This window comes from Natrix helvetica (genome assembly GCF_964273705.1).
Source record: "Natrix helvetica genome assembly, chromosome: Z".
In the NCBI taxonomy this organism is placed as follows: Eukaryota; Metazoa; Chordata; class Lepidosauria; order Squamata; family Natricidae; genus Natrix; species Natrix helvetica.
This window is the reverse complement of record NC_138554.1, coordinates 93,453,525-93,479,964: the sequence shown is the minus strand read 5'-3', so window position 1 is coordinate 93,479,964 and position 26,440 is coordinate 93,453,525. Positions and strand designations below refer to the sequence as shown.

General features: G+C 38.5%; 3 protein-coding genes across 4 annotated transcripts in view; 2 read left to right on the top strand and 1 right to left on the bottom strand.

Annotated features, from left to right (window-relative positions):
* Positions 1 to 16,412, top strand: part of UBE2E1 (ubiquitin conjugating enzyme E2 E1) — a 65,581-nt gene extending 49,169 nt beyond the window's left edge. Inside the window, exons 5-6 of the mRNA XM_081971422.1 lie at positions 8,769 to 8,916; positions 13,646 to 16,412. Of these exons, the coding sequence (XP_081827548.1) occupies positions 8,769 to 8,916; positions 13,646 to 13,743 (246 nt within the window). The 3' untranslated portion in view covers positions 13,744 to 16,412. The remainder of the gene's footprint in view (positions 1 to 8,768; positions 8,917 to 13,645) is intronic.
* Positions 16,413 to 17,291: 879 nt separating this feature from the next.
* Positions 17,292 to 20,691, bottom strand: NKIRAS1 (NFKB inhibitor interacting Ras like 1). Its single transcript, XM_081971423.1, is given in 4 exon segments — positions 17,292 to 17,575; positions 19,465 to 19,503; positions 19,507 to 19,703; positions 19,996 to 20,691. Coding segments are annotated over 4 exon segments (570 nt in total). The 5' UTR covers positions 20,090 to 20,691; the 3' UTR covers positions 17,292 to 17,335.
* Positions 20,689 to 24,755, top strand: RPL15 (ribosomal protein L15). Of its 2 annotated transcripts, none has more exons than XM_081971421.1 (4): positions 20,689 to 20,824; positions 22,081 to 22,262; positions 23,409 to 23,545; positions 24,404 to 24,755. In XM_081971421.1, the coding sequence occupies exons 2-4, from the start codon at positions 22,091 to 22,093 to the stop codon at positions 24,707 to 24,709; spliced, it is 615 nt and encodes a 204-aa protein (XP_081827547.1). In that variant the 5' UTR covers positions 20,689 to 20,824; positions 22,081 to 22,090; the 3' UTR covers positions 24,710 to 24,755. The 2 variants fall into 2 exon arrangements, with proteins under 2 accessions (XP_081827547.1, XP_081827546.1); XM_081971420.1 differs by having other exon boundaries at positions 20,699 to 20,824; positions 22,078 to 22,262.
* Positions 24,756 to 26,440: the final 1,685 nt, after the last annotated feature.

Below are 26,440 nucleotides of genomic sequence, written 5' to 3'. Positions count from 1 at the left end.
TTGGGTGGCCAGTTGTTATCAATATAAATATACCTGTGATAGTTCATCATTGCTATACTTTAAATCATAGATTTATAAAACAATTTATGTAAGGTTTTTTTTTAATAAAGGCATATCTGTGGTTTTCACATAAATTGTTTTTTTATAAATATTGTCAAAATTATGGATTTTGTTGGCTTTCAGATTGCAACCATCCATGTGTTTAACTTTTCAAAAACATATACGGTTTTTCAACTGTTAGGGTCTACAAGGCAGTTTATTAAAAAAAAGAAAGAAATTAAATCACATAAAAGCATAGTAGAACACCTAAGACTCAACAGTAATATCCCACCCAATAATCTAGACAGAATAAAGGGGCAGCAGATTGCTTGTTTTTTAATAAAGGTTACCTGATTTATTAGAGCTTTAACCTATTTTCTGAATCTTACTAATGAGATAATTAAGCATTATGTTCCTAAAAAGGAGCTTCACAATGAGATGCTAGAATCTTATCTAAATAAGCAGCAAATTCTTTCGTATGGGGAAATGATGCACTGGATGCCCATGACATTGAAAAGGTTAGATTAAGATATGAAAATGGAGTGTCTGTCATTGATTATGATTATTACCATTTAGCTATTACATCACTTGGACAATTCAATCTTTATTAGTCATAGACCAACATAGAGTGGCTTTCCCTAAAACCAATTTGCTTCTCTGCAAGTATGTTCTCTTGTTCCTGTCAGTTCTGGAATTTCTATTATAGATGTTTTGTATAGAGTTTGCTGATTGTATTGAGGACACTGAAACCTATTACTTCAGACAAAAAAAGGTTCAACCAAAAAAGAATTCTTGGGAGAGCACAACATTAACATATTTGAGATATTTGGATATCTAAGGATATCTGGTAATACAAAAGTTATTCTTTTCCTAAGCTAGAAAGCCCACTAAATTTACACCAAATACTTCGTTTTTCTTCTATTCCTGTCTTATAGAAATATCATTTTTATTTTGACCATTTTGTATACTAATTCATCCAGTTTTAGAAGATTTCTAAAATTTCAAAAGTTTTGTCAAATGAAGATCCATTTGAAACAGACAAGAACTGTTTGATATTTTTCTTACAAAATCTTAGTATCTCTAAGAGATGGAGCAGGTAAAGTGAAACCACTCAGATAAAGAATATTATGAAAGTTAACATTAGTTACATAGAATAAAGAAGTAGAATATCCAATTTTGGCAGGATTTTTTTAAGTCCATGTTTTTTTAAAAAAATATATAATATTTCTATAAATTTAGTTTTAATAATAATAATAATAATAATAATATATTTATTTCTTAGCCGCACCCTCTCCCGAAGGACTCGGGGCGGCGTACAATGAAACATACGAAATAAATATGTGAACAAAACAAACATATAACAAAGACATACACTGAAACATACACAAGGAGGAGGTCGGCTGATAAAAAACAATTAAAATACAGTATTTAAAACCCCCTAGAAATTAAATATAATTAAAATACCCAGTTAAAAACCCGTCAGGAGCGATATGGTTAGATCAAAGTTGAGCCAGGCCAGCTGCTTGGAATAGGTGGGTCTTAAGCTTAATACGGAAGGAGCGGAGGTCAGAGGTATTCCTAATATCCGGAGGGAGGTCATTCCACAGGGCTGGGCCCGCTACAGAGAAGGCTCTACTCCTAGGCGCCGCCCCACGACATTGTCTAGCGGACGGCACCTGGAGGAGCCCCTCTCTGTGCGAGCGAATTGGTCGCAGGGATGTATGGGGCAGAATACGATCCCGCAAGTAATGAGAAGCTTAAGGATTCAATTAATCTCATACTAGTACATGTGGATTTTTAATAAGTTATTTTTTTCTTCCTTTCCATTATTCAATTAGTGTAGCATATGTAAGGTTTTTTATTGTATTCATTTTTTATGGATGATATTGCTTTTGTAGGTGTTAGTATTTTGCTGAAACTAAAAAACACTTCTGTTGTTAGTATGATGATTCTGAAATTTGATACTTTGTCTATAATGTTATAGGGCAGCGATGGTGAACCTTTTTTGGCTTGCGTGACGTAAGCGGGAGGAGCACAAGGGGTAGTGTGCGGGCATGCTGCGCCCATAATGCAATGCGTGGCCTCCCCCAGAGCGCATGCGTGCACTACAGACACTCCCCCCCATTTTTGCATGTTTTTTTGCCCTCCCCAAGCTCCAGAGGCTTTATAGGAGCCTGGGGAGGGCGAAAACAGCCTCCCCCGTCACCCCGGAAGCCCTCCAGAGGCTTCAGGGACTTTCAGGATGCTTTCCTGAAGCCTCCAGAGCAGTCAAAACGACCCTCCGAGCAAACCGGAAGTCTGTTCCTGAACTTCCAGTTTGCCCATAGGGCCAGTTTTTTGCGCTCCGGAGGCTTCAGGGAAGCTCATGAAGCCTCCAGAGGGCCTGCGGAGGGGGCGGGGGGGCTCTTTCCGCCCTCCCCAGGCTCCTATAAAGGCTCTGGAGCCTGGGGAGAGCGAAAAATGGCTTTAAAAAAGGGTGAACTCAGCTAGCCAGTGCACACACGTGCCCTGACAAATGCCATAGTTCACCATCACTGTTATAGGGGTTTTCTTCCAAGTATCAAATTCTTAATGACACCATCTTCATAGAAAATAGGTTTCTTTCAGAATCCTTTTACCTGAACTTTTTAAAGAGAATCATATAATATTACTGAATTAATTCCCCTTTTAGAACCACCTTCCAGGTTCCTAAAGGAGACTTTTTCAATTTCTTATTCATAAGACATGCATGAATTAGAAAAAAAGACTAATTAATTTGTCACTAATAACACAGGAATGCCCAGTTAGTTAGAATGTGCATCTCTCTCCACTTCTAAACATACAATTATACAAAGTTACATCTCCTTATTTTAAAGCTACAGTCATTATGCCTGTAATTTTACTATTTTTAAGCCTGGGATAATAATGTTTATCATTGGGCCCTAACCTTTTACTTTTCAGAAAGGCCTTCAAAATTATTTTATTTCAAAGCTTTGGTCATATCAACTTCATGGTTTTGTTTCTAATTGAAAACATAGAAACAAATATAGAAATATTTATTTTGTATTGGCTTGTCTATGTATACTGATGTTAGGTAGCTAGAGCCAGTTTATTGGTAATAAATAATATTTAACCTAGTAGTTGGGCTTTGTTTTGTTTTAAAATTAAGCATGAGATTGACATTTGTACTCTTTTTTTCACTATAACAAAATTATTTAAATCTTCCTCATTTCTGGATGTCAGATTGATATGACCACATAACTGAGATTGTTGATACCTATTCAGCTATTTTAATTCAAATTTTCTATATTGTTCATAATATGTTCTGCCTATAAGTTAAATAAATATAGTAATAGTATACAACCATGGCACTCTACATTCCCAATCCTAAACTATTTAGTTGTGCCTTTTTTATTTTACTCTTCTTTTCTATTCTTTGACATCATCCAAGTTTTTCAATAGGCAGATGAGTGAGTATCTGTTTTTAAATGCTGTTCACAATTTGTTGTTTTCTATTCAATCTATTTTTGCTTTATTGATTATTGAAAGGTTTTTTGAATGTCCTTTTAGAATTATGTTGCTTTTCCATCTAATGTTAGTGATGTGATCTTAAGTATCTTTGCAGTATTTGAACCCTGGAGCCTCAAGATGTGCACTGTTTCCTGCACTAGAAAAAGGGGAGTGGACATTTTCTCCAATTCTGTTTTCTACTACACTGGCCATTGCCATTTATTACAGAGCTGTGGAAAACAATCCATGGGGAAGAGAATCCAGCAAATTATTATCTCCCCATTTTCTTTTCCCAGGCTTACCTCCCAGGAATTATTCTGGATACAATCAATTATTCAAAATGAATAATTGTTTTTACTAAATCAGACTTAAAATACTCCAACTCCTTAAGTTATTGTTTTCAGTATATTTTAATCTTACCATAACATTCAAGGAGGCTACTCACTTGGAATAAGATGCTAACAAACAGCTTACCTGTCACCCCCTCATAAACATAAAAGTGTGGATAGATATGTTAAGAAGATACCAAATTTTAAATGTGTGCCCTGTGCTATCGAATTAAAGCTTTCTAATATAGAGTTTAGAAATCATGATAATACTCCATATTATTGTAAAATGTTGCTTAGAAGAGACCCATATAGGTTACCCTTTCAGTAGCTTTGGTCTCATAATTCTTCTAGTTCCTGAAGAATTTTTTTTTAGGTTTAACTATTTTTAACCATTAAAAAATCATAGAGCTATAAAATTAACTGAGGAAAGTATTAGATACATTTATTCTAAATTAGTTTTTGGTATTGTCAATATACCTTTCTTTCAAGCTAAACTATCAAATACTATAAAGAGAATAACAATCTACCAACTATATGGAACACTTGGAAATTCAGGGAAATATTGTAGAAGACTCAGATAACTACAGACACCACACCTCTAACCTCAACTGTATAGGGAAAGTCAAGTTGTGCTAACACAGTGCTTAAATGGGATAGGCAAGTTTGAGGAGTTGTGTAATAAATCATAAACATTCTTGCCTAATGTCTCCTTTCATAAATATTTTTGTACTCATCATTAAGTAGCATAGACATAGGTACATTGTATTCTGACAAAAAGGAGAATGTTATCACAGAAATTGTTTTCCTCTTTCTTAATGAATCCCATATCTTTTTCTCTCTCCTCCTTTTATGTTTTTGTTTGAATATTTGAATCAATATCATACTATCCTGTTTGTCTACTAGTCTTCAAATTATGCAAATTAATTTGAGAATGGAATTAGAATACTATGTATCACTCTTTTTACTCTATCAAATCAAATTCTGCCATTTGTGTTCTGCCTCTATTTTTTATAAATGTTTGCCTTTGGGCCCTTTCCAAGTATAACAGTCATCATGTTTAGAACAATCATCAGTAAAAGAAATGCATTTGTTTTGCACGTTCAACAATGGCTGGTATTTAGATACTGACAATTTATTGCCAGAGTTTTAGCTACAACTTATAGAGTAAAATTGTCTTGTTTATATAGTTCTTCCAAACTAGTTTCGAATGTCCAGAATGCAATCTAAGCAGAGAAACTTGTATCATATAATCCCAAAAGTACAATTCAAAGTTCATCAATAGCATGTTCTTTAACAACATGGAAACCTGTGTAGTGTATCCATCCTTGCTCCACTTGATTTCTCAGCAGTTTTTGATAATATCAATCATGAATGGTGTCTTTCTGGAACAGCTTAGATTGGCAATGGAGAGTCATAGTATTGTCCTGCTTTTCCTCCAGTCAGTGTTGATGAAGAGTGAGAGATCAAACACTTGACTCTTGCATTGAGTGTCCCTCAAGAGTGGTGCTTTCTCTACTCCTCTTTAACATCTACATGAAACTGTTGGATGAGAACATCCATCACAATGGGATATGATATCATCAATATGCTATTAATATTGAATTATACATATCTGGCCATGGTGATGCTGCTATCGCCCTTTCTCACTTCATTAAGCCTGTTAAGGTCTGGATGAGAAGCAACAGATTAAAACTGAACCCTGACAAGACAGAGTGCTTTTGGATTTGGTGCCTCTTGGTTCTTGAATAATTGCCATTTTTGGTTGTGGATGGAGTTGCACTCTCCCAGGCAGATCTGATGCATAATCCAGAGTTTCTCCTGGACTCACAACTCTTGCTCAAGAAGCAGGTAGCAGTCATGACCAGAAGGCCTTTGCATATTGTGTGCCACTCCTGGACCAATGGGCCTTTCTCATAATCATCCATACCCTCTTCATCTCCCATTTGGATTATTGTATTGCAGTCTACAAGGGGCTGCCCTTGAAGAGCAACTGAAAGCTATAGTTAACTCAAAATGCAGCAGGATGCATGCTTTTTTGCAAGTCAAAATTTGCACGTCATATTTTCAGGAGCTGCGCTGGTTGCCAATTTGCTTCTGGATGCAATTTAAAGTGCTGGTTATCACTTTTAAAGCTTGAGTGCAGGATATTTGATGAACTGTAACAGAACATGTTGTGGGTTACAACTATCAAGGAAGTACATTTGTGGCACCTTGGAAAAGGGCCTTCTCTATGGTAGCTCCCTCATTTTGGAACATCATTAATCCATAGATATGATTGGCCCCCACCTTGTTTATTTTCTGCAAGGCTTAGAAAGCATAGTTTTGTCAGTGCTTGGGGACTCCATTTGGAACCAATCAAATAGATTGTCTGATTCTGTTGTTATCACGATAGAATTGGGAAGGTTGTTTCATTGTGAATTTTAAACTGGATTTTTAATGTTGTATCTTGCCCGGAGTTACAACTCAAAAGTAATGGGTGACAATAAATCAATAACTGACCTGCCCTTTCTTTACAAGGAAGGCTGATAGTGGCATGTTTTAATTGCATTTCAAATCCTTAAGATTTTTTCACAGTGGTTTGTGAGTATAAAGAGTTAGTTGAATTTCTAAAGTTGTCCACTGATCGCAAACAGGCACACATACAATTTAATGATGAGAAAAAAACATCATCTTTCATCCTGCATAACTTTTCCTACTTTCTTTGCTCTTGTTTCCCAATCCCACCCCTTGCCACTAAGGGTATGTGCTGAATACATTAAAGTCAGTGCAACATTTTTCATAAGAACTGATACCTATGCACCCTGTAGAATATTTGGGCTAAAATGGTTTCACAATTGGTCCCTAGAGAAAGAATGCATTAAATTGACAGCAAATCTAAAGCACTGTGCATCAGAAATGCAACAAGAGGTGTTCTCTTAATCAGTACTTATAGAAAAGATTACTAATTTCTGCCTTAATAAAGTATCTATTTTTAGAAAGCAGATGTTGCCTAAGTACAGTGTTTCCCCCAAAATACGACATGTTCTCATAATACAGCCATGCCACATTTTTCTGGTTGGCAAAAATATAAGCCCCCCCACCCCCGCATATAAGCCTCCTGGACAACCCCCCTACCTTCGGCCAGGCAGAGCGCTGCTCACCAACCTAGCAGTATCTCGAAGGTGCCAAGCCGCAGAGGCAAAGATGATCGCGGTGCTTGGCACCTTTGGGATACTGCTAGGTTGGTGAGCAGCGCTGTGCCCAGCTGAAGAGGGGGGTTGCTGGGCAGCTGCTCTCCTGCGGGTGGGTTCCCAAAGAGCCGGGCACAGCTTCATGAGCCAATGGCTATGTTGCACTGTCGCAGCAGCGCAACAAAACAGCCATGAAGCGACCACGCTCACGAGCAGCCACCCGACAAACCCCTTTGCAGCCGGACACAGCACCATTCACTGACCTAGGGGTATCGCCAAGCCGCGTAAACGCCTGTTCACCACCGTCTGGCTCCCGCGGCTTGGCGCCTTCCAAATGCCAGTGAATGAAGCTCTGCACGGCTGGAGAGGGGGGTTGGTCAAGCTGCTGTTCCACTCTAGCTCACCCGCCTCCCAGTCTCACGATGCATGGCCCAGCTCTCATTACAGAGGCAGGGCACCTCCGCCACCACTGCCATCGCAGCCTGGCTTTTTCTGTGGCTTCCAACCCGAGTCTTTCGGCAGTGGCCACTCTGGGCACACACTCTATGGTTGTACGCTCTGCAGGCAGTTGGCCCACAACCATAGAGCATGCGCCCAGAGCAGGTACTCACGCGAACAGGTGCTCACGCGGCTTGGTGATACCCCTAGGTCAGTAAATGACGCTGTGCCCATCTGCAAAGGGGTTTTGCCGGGTGGCTGCTCGTGAGCGTGGTCGCTTTTTGGCTGTTGTGTTATGCTGCTGCGACAGTGCAACACAGTCATTCGCCCATGTGGCTGTGCCCGGCTCTTTGGGAGCCCGCTCGCAAGAGAGCAGCGACCCGGCAACTCCAAAACTAACTCCCCCATAATAAAGCCCAAGCCGTATTTTGTAAGTAAAAAGAAAATTAGACCCTGTCGTATTTTCGGGGAAACATGGTATCCAGCCTAAAATGGTGAAGAAAATGAGCAATTCTTTAATACTGCAATAAATTTTGTTCCCCTTTAAAGCTGTGTAATTCTCATGCAATGCAAACAATAGACACAGGATGGCAGTGGTTCACCATAAATCAAAATGCTCAGAATTTGTTTTTTCCCCTTGTATGATGGCTAGTTGAAAAGGAAGTATTAATAATTTTTAAAAAATAAAATTAAGAAATTACAGCCTAAAATATAATTACATTATTTGCTGTAATATTCAGATTCATGAACTGGAAAATATCCAAGGTAAGTTTGTACAAGTTAAATCAGTTTCAATTGTGAAAATTGAAGAATAGTCCTGGGAGCTACAAAAGGTAACCTTGTAAAATACATGAAGTCTTCTGACTAGAAAGTGAGATTTTGCATCATTTGTATGAAATCCAAAAACATTTATTGAATTAATGTAGAAATAAAGTTAATGTTAATCCCTTTTAAGTGAAAATCAGATGCAGGAAAATTGAATTTTAATGATATTGACTAATTTTACATCTGAGGATTTTTCAACAATATTGTAAACCCAAGAAAAGCCTTCAATTGATGAAATTAGCAGGTGGGGTTTAGTCTTTTGGAATTAAGAGAGAAAAATTATTCGTGAAAATTTGTAGCAGAATGAGAAATAGAAAGTTGTCTGATGCTAGATTAGTAATTTATCAACAATTGGAAACTGTCTATAAATGGGTTTAGACAAATTCAGCATTTTATTCAGATGGCTTGGGGCCTATCTGAAAAAATGAGGATAAACACAATTTCCTTATTTAAAAAAAACTCTTCTCATATACCGTAGGTTACCTTTCGAACAAGAATCTATCATTGCAACATCAATAGTCAAGGAGTGATCTGTCTGGACATATTAAAGGACAACTGGAGTCCAGCATTAACTATTTCTAAAGTTCTTCTTTCAATTTGCTCACTTCTCACAGACTGCAATCCTGGTAAGTTGGGTCAAAATGAGGGATGGGGGACAGAGAACAGGATCTATCACAGAGATTGAAGGTTGGCCCCACTTCCTGTTTATCCATAAGGTTATAGTGAAGCCATCCCCGGGTGCTGGGGATTACAGGACCCTGGTCTCTGGCTGGTGTCGCTTAACGCCAGGTCTGTGGTACATAAGGCTCCCCTCATTTACGACCTCATACAAGAGGGTAGAGCGGACCTGGCGTGCATTACGGATAACTGGTTGGGCCATGAGGGGCGTGTTCCCCTTAGTGAACTATACCCACCAGGCTTCCGGGCGTTTCACCAGCTGAGAGCCCAGGGCAGGGGGTGGCAGTGGTTATTAGGGAAAGTCTCGGACCTCAGGAGGTGAATGTGCCTCAGATAGGCAGGTGTGAGTCCCTTTTTGTGAAATGGGGCCTTGGAGTTCAGGTGGGCCTTTTTGTTACGTAGATGCTCCCTACTACGTTTCATCGGCCCTGCCAGAGCTGCTGGATGTGTTAGCTGGATTGGCAGTTGATTTCCCCAGGCTTATGATTTCAATCTGTCTTCCATTGGCGAGACATCCAAGTCAGCTTGGGAGTTCATGGCTTCCATGACGGCTATGGACCTAACTCAGTTAATTCAAGACCCCACCCATAACGCTCAACCTGATTTTTGTCTCTGGGCAGTGGATAAATTATCTAGATTTAGGGGATATTTCTATCCAACCCTTGTCATGATCTTATCATTTCCTCATCAGGCTTATCTTCCATACTGTTACCCCACCACCACAGGGAGGCAGAACTGACTAGATGGTTCCACCCCAGGCACCAGATGGACCTTGAAAGGTTCCTGATGGAGCTTGGGACTTTTCCTGAATCCCTTGCTCACAACTCGACCGAAGCCCTAGTGGAAGCCTGGGATAGGGCAGCCACTGGGGCCTTGGATCACGTTGTGCCTTTGCGGCCTCTGACCCAGTGTCGATCCCGGGTAGCTCCCTGGTTTACCAAGGAGCTCCAAGAGATGAAACACCGGAAAAGACGCCTAGAGTGTGGCTGGAGGGCCAGCCGATCCGAATCTGATCGAACACTAGTAAGAATTCATATTAAATCCTACTTAGTGGCAATAAAAGCGGCAAAACTGCAACATTTTTCTGCTCTTATTGCGTCCGCAGACAACTGCCCAGCCGTCCTGTTTAGGGTGACCCGCTCCTTACTTAACCAAGGAACTGGGAAAGACCCCTTGCAGGGTAGGGCTGAAGAATTTGTTCAGTATCTGCAGGATAAAATCGTTCAGATCCGGACAGGCTTGGACTCTGAATGGGTAGATTCGGGCGAGTCGACGGGGATGAAGCTTGTGGAGACAATCTGGGATGAGTTTGATTCTGTGACCCCGGAGGGCATGGACAGGATTATGGGGACTTAGAGAGTTAGAGAGAGCTTGGGAAAAGCTCTCAACTTAGAGAGAGCTTGGGAAAAATTCCATGGATGAGAATCCTCGAGGGGAAAACAACTCAAGAAGCTTGGGGAGACTCAGTGCTGCCACTTGTGTGCTGGACCCATGTTCCTCTTGATTAGTTTCGGCTTCCCGGGAGGTGACACAAGGCTGGCTCCAGGCGACTACCAATGCTTCATTGAGAGAGGGATTCTTTCCCACCGCCTTGAAGGAGGCGGTGGTGAGGCCCCTCCTTAAGAAGCCTTCCCTGAACCCAGCTTCTTTAGCCAACTATCATCCGGTATCCAACCTTCGCTTTGTAGCGAAGGTTGTCGAGAGTGTAGTAGCACGTCAGCTTCCCAGTACCTGGATGAAGCTGTCTACCTGGATCTGTTTCAGTTGAGTTTCAGGCCCGGGTACAGCACGGAGACGGCATTCGTTGCATTGGTCGATGATCTCTGGTGGGCCCGGGACAGGGGCTGCTCCTCTGTCCTGGTACTATTAGACATCTCGGAGGTTTTCGATACCATCGACCATGGCATCCTACTACGACAACTCAGGGGGTTGGGAGTGGAGGGCACCGTTTTATGGTGGTTCTCCTACCTGTTGGATTGGTCGCAGTTCATGTTGACTGGAGGGTAGGAATCGACTCTGAGGCACGTCACTTGTGGGGTGCCCCAGGGGTCAGTTCTCTCACCTCTCCTGTTCAACATATATATGAAACCACTGGGTGAGATCATCCATAGTTTTGGGGCACGGTATCATCAATATACTGATGATACCCAACTTTTAATCTCTACCCCAAACCACCCAAACGATGCGCTCGACGTGATGTCCCACTGCCTGGAGGCTGTGCGGATCTGGATGGGAAGGAACTGGCTCAAGCTCAATCCCTCCAAGACTGAGTGGCTGTGGTTTTCGTCATCCCGATTTGTGCATCTTGTTCCATCTTTGATGATAGGGGGAGAAATTTTAGCCCCCTCACAGAGGGCCCGCAATCTGGGAGTCCTCCTGGATACACGGCTTAGTTTAGAAGAACACCTGACGGCCGTGACCAGGGGGGCCTTTTACCAGGTTCGCCTAGTATGTCAGTTACGCCCCTTCCTGGATCAGGATGCTCTGTGCACAGTCATTCATGCCCTCGTCCTTTCTCGCCTGGACTACTGCAACGCTCTCTACATGGGGCTGCCCTTGAAGAGCACCCGGAGGCTTCAGCTGGTCAAGAATGCGGCCATGTAGGTTATCATGGGGGTACCTAGTTGCTCCAATATTACACCCCTTTTAGGCGGCCTGCACTGGTTGCCGGTTGTTTTCCGGGTGCGATTCAAGGTACTAATTATGACCTTTAAAGCGCCCCATGGCTTAGGCCCAGGGTACCTGCGAGACCACCTACTGCCATCAGTAGCCTCCGGTCCAGTGCGATCCCACAGAGTTGGCCTCCTCAGGGTGCCGTCGGCTAGACAGTGTCGGCTAGCAACCCCCAAGGGAAGAGCCTTCTCTTTGGGAGTGCCTTCCCTGAGCTGCCCCCGGAGCTTTGCATAATCCCCGACGTCCAGTCCTTCCAACGCACCCTAAAATGTTGGCTTTTCCAGCAAGCCGGCCTGGCCTGAACAAAATAAAATAAATTATTGATTTAATTGTTAATTTTAATCTAATTTTTAAAATGTTATTGTTGATATTAATTGGGTTTGTTTTTGGATACTCTATCTAATTTCCTTTTTAATAAAATACTCCACCCTGAGTCTTTTGGGAGAAGGGTGGCATATAAATCCAATAAACAAACAAACAAACAAACAAACAAACAAACATGGGGAGTTTTCATGTTGACTTCTGATAACTAACACAGGAACATCTTCTGCAAGAAGAGTGGTTCCCCTCTAGCATTACATTATTTTGGGTATTTAAGAATGTATTGATCAGGAGGGGCAACAGACCTTTTCTAGCACCAAGCAACTCATTTTTTTTGTATAGAATTGGAAATATTTTCTTTTAACTAGAAGTGAAATATTGACAGATACATTTCTGCATTATAGTTGCTTTCCATAGGTCGCTTTATCATCACTGCAAAAGTCATTCACTGGCTGGCCTTCTTTTCCTTGTCCAGTCTTACACAGTATTAGGCTATTGTTAAACCATAAGTTTTCCTGCACTGTTCTAGCTGCTTCTTGCTAAGAGTCCATCTCCAAAACACAATATACAAGGAAAATCCAATCAACTGTGTCTAAAAGCTATGCAAGCAGTCCTTGCTTAATCAGGGTAATTTGAACTGGCAGCTCCATAATTGTAAAGTGTGTCATATGATCATGCAAACTTAATAATGGCAGTTGTGGCAGTCCCAGTTGCCATTATTAGGTAAATCACACACAATTGCAGCATGTGATCATTGCCATTTGCAACCTTCTGCCAACTTCCCCATTGATTTTCCTTGTCAGAAGCCAGCAATGAATATCGCAAATGGCAATCATGTGACTGTACGATGCTATGACTGTAACAATTGCAAGCTGGGTACCAAGCAACCTAAATCATGATCACCTGACCACAAGAATGCTGTAACAGCTACTATTATGGGGAGTAATTGTAAGTCCCTAATTCATCTATGTCATAACTTTGGTCCCTAAACAAGAATTATCTGTACTGTCTTAAAGAACAGCAAATTAAATTAATTTAAACCTCAAACAGAATTGTTATTGGTTAGAATATCATGTACATTACATCACATTGACATAACTTACAAATACTTTAAAAAACCTACAAAACATTTTTTTTCAAAATCCACTGATGGAAAAGTGAACCTATCATTTCCACAAAATTAATAAGTAGTGGAATATCCCCATTGATGGTGTTTAGTGACTGAAGAATTACTGGCTTTGATTGCTTTGTGAAAGTCGTCATCATCTCCAGGAAGGTTTGCTGTTGTGAGACATATTTTAAAGGATTGATAGAAATGTACAGTATCTATGGAAACACCAGGTGTCCAACAAAACCCATTATTATAGTATGTCTTTGATGTGCAGAGATGCAGTGTTGTTAACAATTGCCAACAGTTTCAGCAAGCATGGCTATTGTTGAAAAAGCACTGTGAAGTCTAAAAATATAAAGGTTGGGTCTTCCACTTTACCAACATCCAAGGACCACAAGTTTCCTTTCTCATTCTTGGCTTGAATGGAAAATATACTTAAATTCTAAAATTGTAAAGCCACACAAGTATTCTTCATTAAAGCAATGTTCGAAGAGTCATCATATCTGATCTATTACATGTATTCTCTCTTCCCATAACATCAATAATTAGCTGGAATTTGTTTTATTTTGCAGCTGATCCCCTTGTTGGAAGTATTGCAACTCAGTATATGACTAACAGAGCAGAGCACGACAGAATGGCCAGACAGTGGACCAAGAGATATGCGACATAAACTGGATCTTTGTCAGACCTTTGTGTTAAATCATCTGTGACAGAAAGAGCTGCTTATGATTTTGAAGGGGTGGGACAGGGAAGGGGAGAAACTGAAAAAGAGTAGGGTATTTCTATAACAGAATTTATTCAGTCTTTTATTTCCTAAGATTTTGTTGTTGTTACTTAAGGTATCTTGCTACAGTAGACAGCTAGAATGGGAATAGCATATTTTAAGACTCTCACTAGTTCAGCAATAGTAGCTCTGCTATAACACCAAGAATGTAAACTAACCTGACAATTGGATGAGGGTGGGAAAAGATGTTTGGTTGTGATAGATTAAAAAAAAAAGCTTAATTTATGGGTACATATATTTGGCATCTCTGTAAAATTTCTTGCAAGTAGGCTTGCAACTTGATTTTCTTTTAGCTTGTTTTTATTTGTAAAAAAATATTGCAAATATTTTTCCCTAGGGAAGGTAGGAGATTTTCATATTTAACACATCTTTTTACAAGACTACCCTTTCATTAACTTCAAATATAGGGGTAAGGCTAGATTGTTGTCTCCCCTAGCATAGGGGAAATAGTTCACGGATTCATTTTTCTATGCCAAGTTACCTTTATGAGAATGAAGGTTTTAACTGAACTTGGAAACAACCTGTAGTGAAATACCTTAAGCTGTTTAATTGTAAGGCGTGGAATAGGAGTCACTCAGTGGATTGGTTGTATGTTGTGGACTATCTAAGTCTGCATTTGTTACTGTGCTAATAAAAATATGTACAAACTCCCTACTGATATACCTTCTGTTTGGAATACATCTATGTTGGCTGCGTGTAAAACAGCGGTCCTCAACCTTTTTGGCTCTAGGGATTGGTTTTGGAAGAAAATTGTCATCCAAGGGATAGGGTGGGAGGGTTCGTATGTGCAACCTAGATCCCATGTATGTGCAGTAGTAGTTCACTCACTCTCCCATTGCTTGCATGCCCTGGTTCAGTACTGGTCCACAGTCTATGGGTTGGGGACCCCTGATATAACAGACAATATAATATATTCCTGATAAAAGAATCATACAAAAAACAAGAAATACTTTTCAGGTTATAGAACGAAAAGTTACATGAGAAGAATTTAAGAGATTATGAAATTAAATCCTGAGCCAGAAGGCAGACTTACATATCTTTCCAACAATCTGTTAATTTTTTTGCAGATGACTTTTATCAAAAGATTGGATCTTCTTCCTGGAGTTTCCCTAGCCGTTTAACATTAGAGCAATTCATTTGTGGTTTCAGGTCATTGTTGCTTGACATATTTGGAAGGGGAAGCTTTTCCTTTTTCTTGGCATCCATTTATACTAAACTGCTAACATATTTAATATCTCTATTTAAAAAATCCTTTTCTCTTTTAATAGCACTCAAAATATCTGAAGTGAACATAATTCAACTTAGCTTTCAATCAATAGTAACTGAAGCACAATTCACTAGTGGCCCAAAATTAATAGTTATATAAAATTCACATGTTAATTGTGCTTGTTATGATCCTATAAAAACTGTCATTCTGCAAAATGCACTGAAGGACAGCTTATGAGTGTAATATATAAACAAATGAGTCATTTAAATGTGCAATATAAATAGAATGGAGTCAAAATCTGTATTTCAACTTGTAATTTTAACAGCTAGATATTTCACCCATGCTATTTTTGTTACATTCTCAGAAGGTGCATTTAAATTCTAAAAATGTCCTTAAAATATATCACATTAGGCTTTAAAATGTTTTATTTCTGAATGAAAAGAAAACTTTGATCAATTTCTCTACTGTACATTTTGAGAAATTTCAGTCCAACAATTACTTACCTACTTTCTAACTGATTTTTGCATCCTTCAGCATTATAATGAAAATTGTGAAAATGCAAATCTAACCAGATTCCATTTAGAAGTGGGTGAGAACTTCTATTATATTGTGATGGTATAAGACACCATAACAACTCTAGAATAGACTTTTTAAATTCTCCAATCTAACAGTCTTGATTTATTGGGGACTACAGTTCCTAAAACATCCAGCCATATCCAACATTAGTCATATTAATTAGGAATTCTGAAGAAATTTTGATCTAGGTTTGTGATTTGCTCAAATCATCTTTATGTCATGAAGAATATAGCTACGAGGAAAAGTATACGTAGGTATGCTACCATTTCTTTTTCTAGGGAAGTTCAACGTACCTATTTTCATGTTTTTGTAAGATCTTTCCACTTCCCTAGATATAAATCCTGTATTTATTTGCTCTTATGTCAGCATTTTATTTTTAAGGCACTTACTGCATGGCAACAATGAGTACAGTTGAAGAGGTAGGTTGCTTAAACCTAAAGCTGGATGGAGCAATCCTTTCCCCTAATACTACTCATTTTTTTCCCTGTACAGATTTAATAAATTACTACAGGCTGATTTCATCCAATATGTTAAGCCATAAATCATAGTTTATGGAATAAATGGGTCAAACAACATGCTAAGCAAATACTCTAACATAGTCCTACATTTTTCAATCACAACTTTTAAGATTTATGTATACTGGGAAATTTCAGGAATTACAAATCCACACTTAACGTTTCTGAGATTGAGAAACATAGCCTTTTAAATTAACAAGTTACTATATTTTTTCTGACATGGTCTTTTTTTTTCAGGAGGCTGCTATCACTGCACAGGGACAAAAAATAATGGGCTTTTGAAATTGGGGAATGGTATCAAAATTTTCCCCATTCATATATGAAGTGATTAGAAATTATTTTTTCTTTCTTTGGCCCAATTTTTAGCAATAGGGACCATTGTTTTACCCTAGTTAAGATGAATGGTTGCTTGATGATAATCAATAGAAATAACACTGGTTCATCCAAAAGCATCAGTGCTAATACTATTATATTATACACTTTATAATAAAGGTAGTGAAGGTCAAATGTTTACACTGCACCCAATTCTGTTGGACTCTCTTTTTCATAAGTTCTTTCTCGTAGCAGAATGAATAAAGCTATACAATGTATGATCAAAATAAACAACTTTTTCATCTTGTTCTTTCATTTCTTTTCTGAAATGCTAAGTGAAGTGGCAATATTCCCAAGACTCTAGAATTCCCCTTTCAGAAAAAGGCTTTCTTTTTTCTGCACTCAAACATTCTCCAGTTTGCATTCCACGAAAATACACCGTATTTTTCTGAGTATAAGACGCACCTCTCCCCCCCCAAAAAAAAGTGGGTGAAAATTTAGGTACGTCATAGACCGAATATGGGCAATTTTGGCCTCCTGAACCCTCCACATGTTGTTTTTGCCTGCCCAGCCCCAGAAGCACTCTGTAGTGCTCTGCACAGCCATTTTTGCAAAAAATAGGCCCTTTTTGGGGGCTCCCAAGCCCTCTGCACGTCACATTTTCGCCCTCCCAGGCTGCATCTTATAGTCCAAAAAATATGGTAATTGAATACAGACAACTATGATCATTTCAGTGTTTTTATGAAGTGATTTCAGATGCCATTCTCATCCTGATGTGTGAAAGCTGCTTTAGTTGCTTTAGACATGAACAACTCTGGAAATGCAAAAGCCACAGCAGATTCTTGGCTCAGTGGAGGCATAAGAGCATTCAGTAATCTTCCTTATTGCCTTTGAGTCTCCGACGGGAGAAAGAAAATGTTGACTTGTTCTGTGATTGGTAAAGTTTGCTTGCTAACGCCACAAAGGGCTCCATCATTGTCCTTCTATCGGTTACTGTCACTTCCCATAATTTCACTGTCTGAATCCTAGCCCACTGTTGTGCAACTTCACTCTGTACTTGTCTTTCCTCCCAAAGGTCAGTTTTATTACCTAAAACAATAATTGGCCACTGCAAAGGAGGAATAAAACAATCAGGAAATAAGCTCAATGATGTAAATCTTATTTTGTACCAGTTTCCAAATATAGAATAATCACGTTATTGGGAGGGGGAAAGAGACTGGAATACACTCTTCTCTGCAATTTGGACAGCTGCTATCATTCCAAGTAGAGCATGCAAAATTCAAAAAGATCCATGAGCTGAATAAATAATCCTTTAGCTCCTTGGCTGACTTCTGTAATGTTTATATTTACTTTTTCAATTTTATAATCTAGTAATTAAATAGTTACGTTTAAAGTAGATTCACTAAAATTGATTTGGTAATCACTAAAATCTTACTGACTCCCATTTCCTGTATTTTATTACTGTTATTTATATTTAAATACATTTTATTTAAATAAATGTTATTTACAATTACATCATATATTTTTAAAACCATTTGTTCCCATAACCAAGGTAACACCTATTTATGCTTCTCTGACCGGAATAAAATAGAACAATTACTATACAAGCAATTCTAAAATGATTGCTACTATTACTATAGAACAGAATTTAGAAGTGGGCCCAACTTTAAGATGCTTGAAAAACTCCACCCTGGACTAGGCAATCATTACCTTTCTTGAAAGAAGTGAATCGTACAAATTATAGAACATGCTGACTGGCTCTCAAGACACCACAACTATAGATTTGATTTTAAACACAAACAGAAATAAACAGATCCCAGTTACAGAACACTGAAAATCTACTGTCTTCTTACAGTAGGCTCCCAAGACAGAATTAAAACCATACAGGTAATTCTCAAGTTACAACCACAATTGAGCTCAAATGTTATGTTGCAAAGTGAAACAATTGTTAAGTGAATTTTGCCCTATTTTATTACCTTTGTTGCCACAGTTGTTAACTGTTTTGTCACATAGTTAAGTGAATTTGGTTTTCCCATTAACTCTGCTTGTGAGAAGGTCACATGATCATAACACAGCAACCCTTAAAAATATTATCCAGTTGCCAAGCATCTAAATTTTGGTCACTTGACCATAGGGGTGCTGCAATGGTCATAAGTGTGAAAAACTGTCATAAGCACTTTTATCAGTGTCACTGTAACTTGAAACACTCGCTAAACAGATGGTTGTAAATTGAGGACTACTGTATACTTTTTAAATAACTTACTACTGTAATGCTACATTCAGCTCATGAGATCAGCAAGCCCAAAGTATTGCACAAATATTTCTTTTGAAACATGTAATGTTATGTAACTATACACCTGAAAAACTGTTTTAGATGGTGCCAGATTAAGGTTTTCTGCCTGTATTTTGTCAAAAATATTTAACAATATTGACCACTAGGAGCTCAATATCTACAATTTATTAAAAGTAAGTACACAGTGCCCTGTATGAAATTATTCCGTGAGTCAAGATAGAGAATCCTAGTAGCTAATACTTAGAGCACTTTCATCTTAAAGATTCATACAGAAATATACCAAATTATGACCTGGATTTTGTCTAAATCAAATTGCCTCTTATGACAAGCGGTAGGACTAGATCTCATATCCATTTCCAATAGTAGTACCAATCCAATCCTTTTCTTCTGTGGGAGACTCTTCTAAAGAGATTGAGAGGCAGAAGGGCCAGGAAAGAAGAGAAAAGAAAAGAAAACCTGTTGAGTAAGGAGGAATCTACTCAGACAATACTTATGTTATCTGGGCCAAGCAACTCTTTAAAGTGAAATTATCAAAGTAGAGGTGCTTCCCTTTCTTTCACCTTCAACCCATAATCCCTGACTCATTCTAAATTGTATGATAACTAATAAGCAGCCTAGAAAATAGTAATAAGCTCATATAGATTTGTGGAAGAAATAATAATAATACTTCAAATAGACTGAAAAAACAAAAGAAATAATCTTACCTCTTTCTTTTCTCTAAACCTGTCAACCTCCTTTTTGAGTCAGTTAACTTTCTCAAAAGATTCCAGACTATTTACAGCATACACTAGAACAAAGCCATCTGCCATAGAATAGTAATGTTTGGGGAAATCTTCTCCTTGCAGTCCTTTAGTGTCATAAAGACGTAATTGTTCTTTTAGTCCTCGATCTGTTTCAGCCACAGCGACATATACATCTTCCATAGTTCTGCTGCAGTCTTCACCTATTTTTGTTTAAAATGAAGAGAAAAACCATTTCTTGGGAGACGTAACATAAAACTCATTTATGTTTTCCACAAGCCAGCTTGGTTCAGGAAAATGCATACAAGAGATATCTAATTATTCTTGAGAACTTAGTTTGCCTTTTGTGAAAAAACATAATTAACCTATATTGACCAATGCAAATATGGTATATGGATCATTTTACATCTATTATCATCTGGCAGAATTTATTAACTATTTAAGTGTAAGTTTAACATTAGTTAGACAACAATTAAAAATAGGCATCTTTCTTACCAGTAGTGTGATTACCGTACAGAACATGTTCCAAGATGGATGTCTTTCCCACTGAACACATTCCACAAACCAACACTTTGAAGCCTTTTCCCATCTTCTTTCAGACTACTACCGGTAGAAATCCAAAACCTATAGGCCACCCAGAATGGTAATTATTTTTCTCATATTTTAGATTTGCTATTTTCATAGATTATAATATATGCTATTGCTAACTGAAGTGAATGGCAATCATTTTTAAAATTACAGATCAGCTCTCCTACGAAGATTTATCCTGGAGTGTCGAGCAAAAGGTTTTACAAAAAATAAACTCCCTTTTACAAAGTTAATGAAACTGGAAGTTATTTTTTTTCTAAAAGAGCAACAGATAAAGGGATTTGAAATATGAAAGAATTATTCTGTATTCGAATTTCTTTAACACAATGAGCTTCGAATTCTGGAGTAAAATTGGAATTTAATTTAAAATAAGAACTCAGACATGACCTTCCCATATTAACCCCATTTAATAGATCGTATGAAATAAACAATCAACATGAAAGTGTATCTCTAAAGCATTCTATCATTAGTAATAAAAAAAAACCAAAGTGCGATTAAGGAGAATATTTTCTATGATAATTTCCATGGCTAGATGCCTTTAAGCGAACATAACTTGCAGAAAGCGACTAGCCAAGTCACAGGGATCCGTTCCATCCCATCCACGCTCTTTTAACACGTGTTCTCCATAGACTACATTTCCCAGCAAGCACCTGACCGCCGAGTCTTTCCTACCCGCCTCTACTGCAAAGCATTTTGGGAAAGAGGCCTTTTCCTTTCCGGCTTTGAGCGCTTTCTGGTAAGGTTCCTGGGGTTCTTTCTGCGGATGATTTATCCAATGTCATCCTGCAGTCTGGAGGCTTTTTCCACCCATTTCGTACAGATTCTTATGGATCGAGACTCGGGGAGAGAAAATGATTATGTTTTGTCCGCTGTGGAAGGGGAAAAAAGGGTTTAAGGTTCTGTTTGGCAGAATGGCGTCTAGGGCCTTATGCTACCGAGCGAGATAGTCAAGTGAAAAAAAAAAGATGGATGAAAAGGCAAACAAAAAGAATTGTTGAAATGCTGAGTTCCTTTGGCATCGGGTCTTTTCTTACAGTTCACAATTATGGTGAAAATCGAGCGATGGCAGCTCATGCCGTCTTTCCTCGATGCAAACCTCTGTTGGAAGGAACTCTAAGGAAGTAGACCAGATTAATTAATTAATTAATTAATACACACGCACCGTCCTATTGTGTCCACAACAACAACCCTGTGGAGTGGATTGGGCTAATAGAGAGTGATTGGCCCAAAGTCACCCAATTTATTTTAATGAATAATGTGGGATTTGAGTTTATTGAGGCTGCTTTCTAGCCTGCTGCCTTAAACACGAGGCTCTCCTGAGCGAAGTCTCAGTTTCAATCAGTGATTTTCTATTCAAACCCGATTGTTAATCAAGAGGAGGGGAGCGCTGTGAGAGTTAACGAGAATAAAAATAGAATTGAAATAGAAAATAATAATTCTTAAGTTGACAGATTTGTTTTAAGGCTTTTTTTAACATAGTAAATGATGTAAAATATTCTGCTTGCAACCTTTGTTCTTGACTTAAGCTAAAATCTATAAAATTTGAAAAAAAATGCTACCTAATATTGGTAAAACATACTTCTGTATATGATACATATATATTCATTCATGCATGTTTTTGGGTGTATGGTGTATATAGTAAGCAATAACAGTTTGAAATTTTAGCATGGACATTATCTGATTTCAGAAGCTGATGGAAGGAAGCAAAAATTATGACGTGCTCTTTTTCTTTGACATGTAAAACATGTTTATCTGTGAGACTGAAGTTAAAATGGCTTTTATCAGTATGTGCCTTCTTAGCAGCACATTAGCAGAAAAAAGAAACCTGGATGATGGCATATTTTCTATGGATTTACTTAATCAGTTTTAGGGAAATTGTTCTTAGATACTGGAGAGCATTATTCTTTTAAAAGAGTTCCTTTTAGTATATATCTGTTATTACATAAATATGTAGCAATATGATTTAATATAATTCTGCATGTTCTTTAGTAGGTAAATCATAATGGGTGCCTACAAGTATATCCAAGAACTATGGAGGAAGAAGCAATCTGATGTGATGCGTTTCCTTCTGCGTGTCCGTTGCTGGCAATATCGTCAGTTATCAGCACTTCATCGTGCTCCTCGCCCAACTAGACCAGACAAAGCCCGCAGACTGGGATATAAAGCCAAGCAAGGTAACGGGAACAATTAAAAAAAAACTTTTTTTTGCTTTGTATCTTTTATTGAATGCATATTACATATATGGAGAAAAAAACCTGATCTGATAGAGTATTCACTATAGGGATTATTATTATAAGTTAACTGGAACCTAATTATTCATCCAAAGAGGATAAACTACAGGAAACATCTGAAAAGTCAAGCAGATGGAAAGCTTATATAAGGCAGCAAATCTTAACAATTTTGTCTATGTTATGTGAATCTAATTTCTATCGGGGTTTTTTGTTGCTGCTGCTGTAAATCACCTCAATAAAATTGACATATGTGGATCAAAAATATATAATAGCCAGATAGCTTGGACAAAAGTTTAAGATGCTAATAGAATTATAGCAGAAAGAAGAATTACAGAGTTGGAAGGGACCTTGGAGATCTTCTAGTCCAACCCCCTACTGAGGCAGGAATCCTTATATCCTGATGGCGAACCTATGGCATGTGTGCTACAAGTGGCACGCGGAGCCATATTTGCTGGCACACCAGTTGTGAGCTCTGATTTTTGCCCTTCCCAAGCTTCAGGAAAGCCTTCAAAGTTCATTCCCAAACTTCTGGTTGGCTTGTTGGGGCCGGGTTTTACCCTCCCCAGCATTCTGGAGGCTTTCCTGAAGCCTGGGAAAGGGGAAAAACAGCTCCAACTGGTCTCTGGAGGGCCGGGGGGGGGGCGCGCTTTATCCCTCCCAGGTTTCAGGAAAGCCTCTGGAACCTGAGGGGGGAGTGGCGCACGCATGCACAAGTAAGTGGGGAGGATTGAATTGGTGTGGGCACGCGTGCAATAGCACGCGCACACACAATTTTGGCACGCCATAAGAAAAAGGTTCGCCATCACTGCCCTATGCCATTTCAGACAAGTGGCTGTCCAATCTCTTAAAAACTTCCAGTGTTGGAGAATTCACAACTTCTGGAGGCAAGTCATTCCACTGATTAATTGTTTTAACTGTCAGAAAATTTCTCCTTAGTTCTAGGTTGCTTCTCCTTGATTAGTTTCCATCCGTTGCTTCTCCTTGATTAGTTTCCATCCATTGCTGCTTGTCCTGCCCTCAGGTGCTTTGGAGAAAACTTGACTCCCTCTTGATGTGGTAGCAGTTAAAATGCTATTTTTTCTGTTGTAGGTTATGTCATCTATCGCATCCGAGTTCGTCGTGGTGGTCGTAAACGTCCAGTTCCTAAGGGTGCTACTTATGGAAAGCCTGTGCATCATGGTGTGAACCAGTTAAAATTTGCCCGGAGTCTGCAATCTGTAGCAGAAGTAAGGAAACTTGAGAAGAACCTGGATAAATTTTATTATAGCATAATAGATTATGTAATTATAAATTACATTAGGGTAATATTATAATATAATTTTGTCCAACATGTATTGAATAAGCTTAATTAAGGAAAATATTCCTCTCTGAGTAATAGTGATGATGTGGTGTTTCTATTAGGTAGAAACAATGCTATGATAAATAACTTATAATATTCACTTACATGGAGACATTGTTTCTCTGTAAATACAACTGGATCTATAGAGCAGTACAGAAACAAATTGGAAAAAAAGATTACAAACTGATTTAATTAATAATTCTTGGTGGGTTGAATAAGATTTTAAGGATTATCGGTATTCCTTATTTTTTCCAGGAGACATAAGTTAATTTAAATGCTATGTTATAGCTCACATGAGAACTCTCCCCTTTTGCCACTCAAATATTGTTAGTTTGGATCAACATCCATGCATGGTTTATTCATGAATATTTTCATACAGAAAAGAGTGCTGGTAACTCAAGAGTTTTGGCTCATGGGAAAGCCAGTATGTCCTGAATTATACAGAAAACCACATCAATCAAAAGAGGGTTTGCAGGAGGCTGACATTTGAGCAGCATTAGTTGGGAATAATAAGTTTACTAGTGAAAATAATTAATGTCTAAAGCAACTTAGTAAAGCAACTGTGAGAGACAGCCACTGAGGAAAATGAAATACTGATGTGTAAAGAAAGGAAATATTAAATTACTTATAAGTACTTTAGTATTTATATACTCTTATTTCTTTGCATCATGTTTCTCAATCTGATTTCAGCTGTAGTGTGTGTGTGTGTGTGTACAGATATTTATTTTAAACTTTTATTTTTTAGGAGCGTGCTGGCCGGCACTGTGGAGCTTTGAGAGTGCTGAATTCTTACTGGGTGGGTGAGGATTCCACATACAAATTCTTTGAGGTCATTCTGATTGATCCATTCCATAAAGCTATCAGGCGCAATCCAGATACCCAATGGATCACCAAACCAGTTCACAAACACAGAGAGATGCGTGGGCTGACCTCTGCTGGCAGAAAGAGCCGTGGCCTTGGCAAGGGCCACAAGTTCCATCACACAATTGGTGGATCCCGCCGTGCTGCCTGGAGACGACATAACACTTTGCAGCTTCATCGTTATCGTTGATAATGATTCTAAATTTATCACAATAAAAAGTCACCCAGAGGTTTTACATTTCTTTGCATTGTGTGGTCATTGAGGTGAAATTGGGATAAACAGGTTGAATTAAAGGGTTCTTGATGCAGCTTCTCGTCTATAAACATGTAACTAAAATATGCAACAGAAACTCACTTGTGTTAATCATAATAAACCAAATTATTTTGATTCTAAATTTTGAAAAAAGGTTAAAAATAAAATCTGCACCAGAACTGGGAGAATCCCATGTAAGCAAACACCGAATTTTCGAATTTTAGTTTAAATTCCAAAAATGATTTAATGAAGATTTATATAAATTTACTTTGTTAGAGGTTGGGCTCTGTTTTGTAATCATAATTTATATAAATTGTGATACATTTTCTGGAAGTAAAATGATTAGATATCCTTTGTTCACAGTATGCTACTTTGTTAACTGTAAATAGACATTAAAAATTGTTAGTCAAATTTCATAATCTACATGTTTAAAATAAGACTGAAATTACCTGTTCCTAAGCAAATAATTCATATTTAGACTTTCATAGTCACAGTTGCAGAAAATGGTGAATTCCTTTAAATACAGATAGTCATAACCACAATTGACCCCAAAATTTATGTTTGTTAAGTGAAATTTATCCCATTTTATTATCTTTCTTGCCACAGTTAAGTCAATCACTGCAGTTAAGTTAGTGACATAGTTATTAAGTGAATCTGGCTTCCCCATTGACTTTGCCAGAAAGATGATGGCCCCAGGACACTGCAACCATCAAATGTGAACCAATTGCAGATCATGGGAATGCTGTAATGGTCATAAGTGTGAAAAATGATCATAACTTTCTTTTTTCAGGGCCATTGTAATTGGTCATTAAATGAACTGTTGTAAGTCAATGACTACCTTTATTTAAATGTAGGGTTTTTTTCGGAGTATAAGACACACCAAGGTTTTGAAGAGACTTTTTTTTAAAAAAGGGAGAGTAGCTAGGTAGGGAGAGAGAAAGAGAAATATAATAGGTAGAGTGCAGGTAGCTAGAGGGATAGAGAGAAATAGGGTGTTGGTAACTTACCTGATACGCCTCTTCTAATAAGGTGGAGATAGCATCCATGCATGGGTTGACACTATCCGTGCTCTGATTGGACTGAGTCTGATTACTAATTAATTAACCACTATATAACCCCTTCCATCAGTGGTACCTCCCAGTTTTTTGGTGAAGATAAAAAAAGACTCGTGTTATCCCCCCCCCAAAAAAATTATTTTTAGTAAGCAGAATACAACATGTCATGGAACCCCGGAAGGATCCGAGCTCAACATCAGAAGAATAAGAATCTCAGAATTACAACAAATACAGGAATAGCAGGAACAGTCCGAGAAGGGCTGGGGCTGGATGCTATCTCCACCTTATTAGAAGAGGTAAGGTATAAGGTAAGTTACCAATGCTCTTTCTCAAGAGTGGAGATAGCATCCATGCATGAGAATACCCAAACCACATAACACTCAAGGGTGGGCAATAGACTGTTCTTGGACTGATTGCCCTGATCGAACTGCCTGGAGCACCCACCTTCCGAATGCCGAATCGGCCAAGGCGAACTTGTCAAGTTTGTAATTGTGGACAAATGGGGACAAGGAGGTCCACGTATCCGCCCTACAAATATCCAGAAATGCCTGCGTCTCCCATGCTGTAGTTGTGGCAGTGCTGGTAGAGTGGGCCGTCACCCCAACCAGTCTCG

What these genes read in the sequence shown, in the direction of transcription:
- RPL15 (XM_081971421.1), top strand. Translation starts at nt 22,091, where the DNA reads ATGGGTGCCTACAAGTATATCCAAGAACTATGGAGGAAGAAGCAATCT. An exon ending in GGGATATAAAGCCAAGCAAG is followed by an intron (nt 22,263 to 23,408) that starts GTAACGGGAACA and finishes TTTCTGTTGTAG; the next exon opens with GTTATGTCATCTATCGCATC. An exon ending in GTCTGCAATCTGTAGCAGAA is followed by an intron (nt 23,546 to 24,403) that starts GTAAGGAAACTT and finishes TTTATTTTTTAG; the next exon opens with GAGCGTGCTGGCCGGCACTG.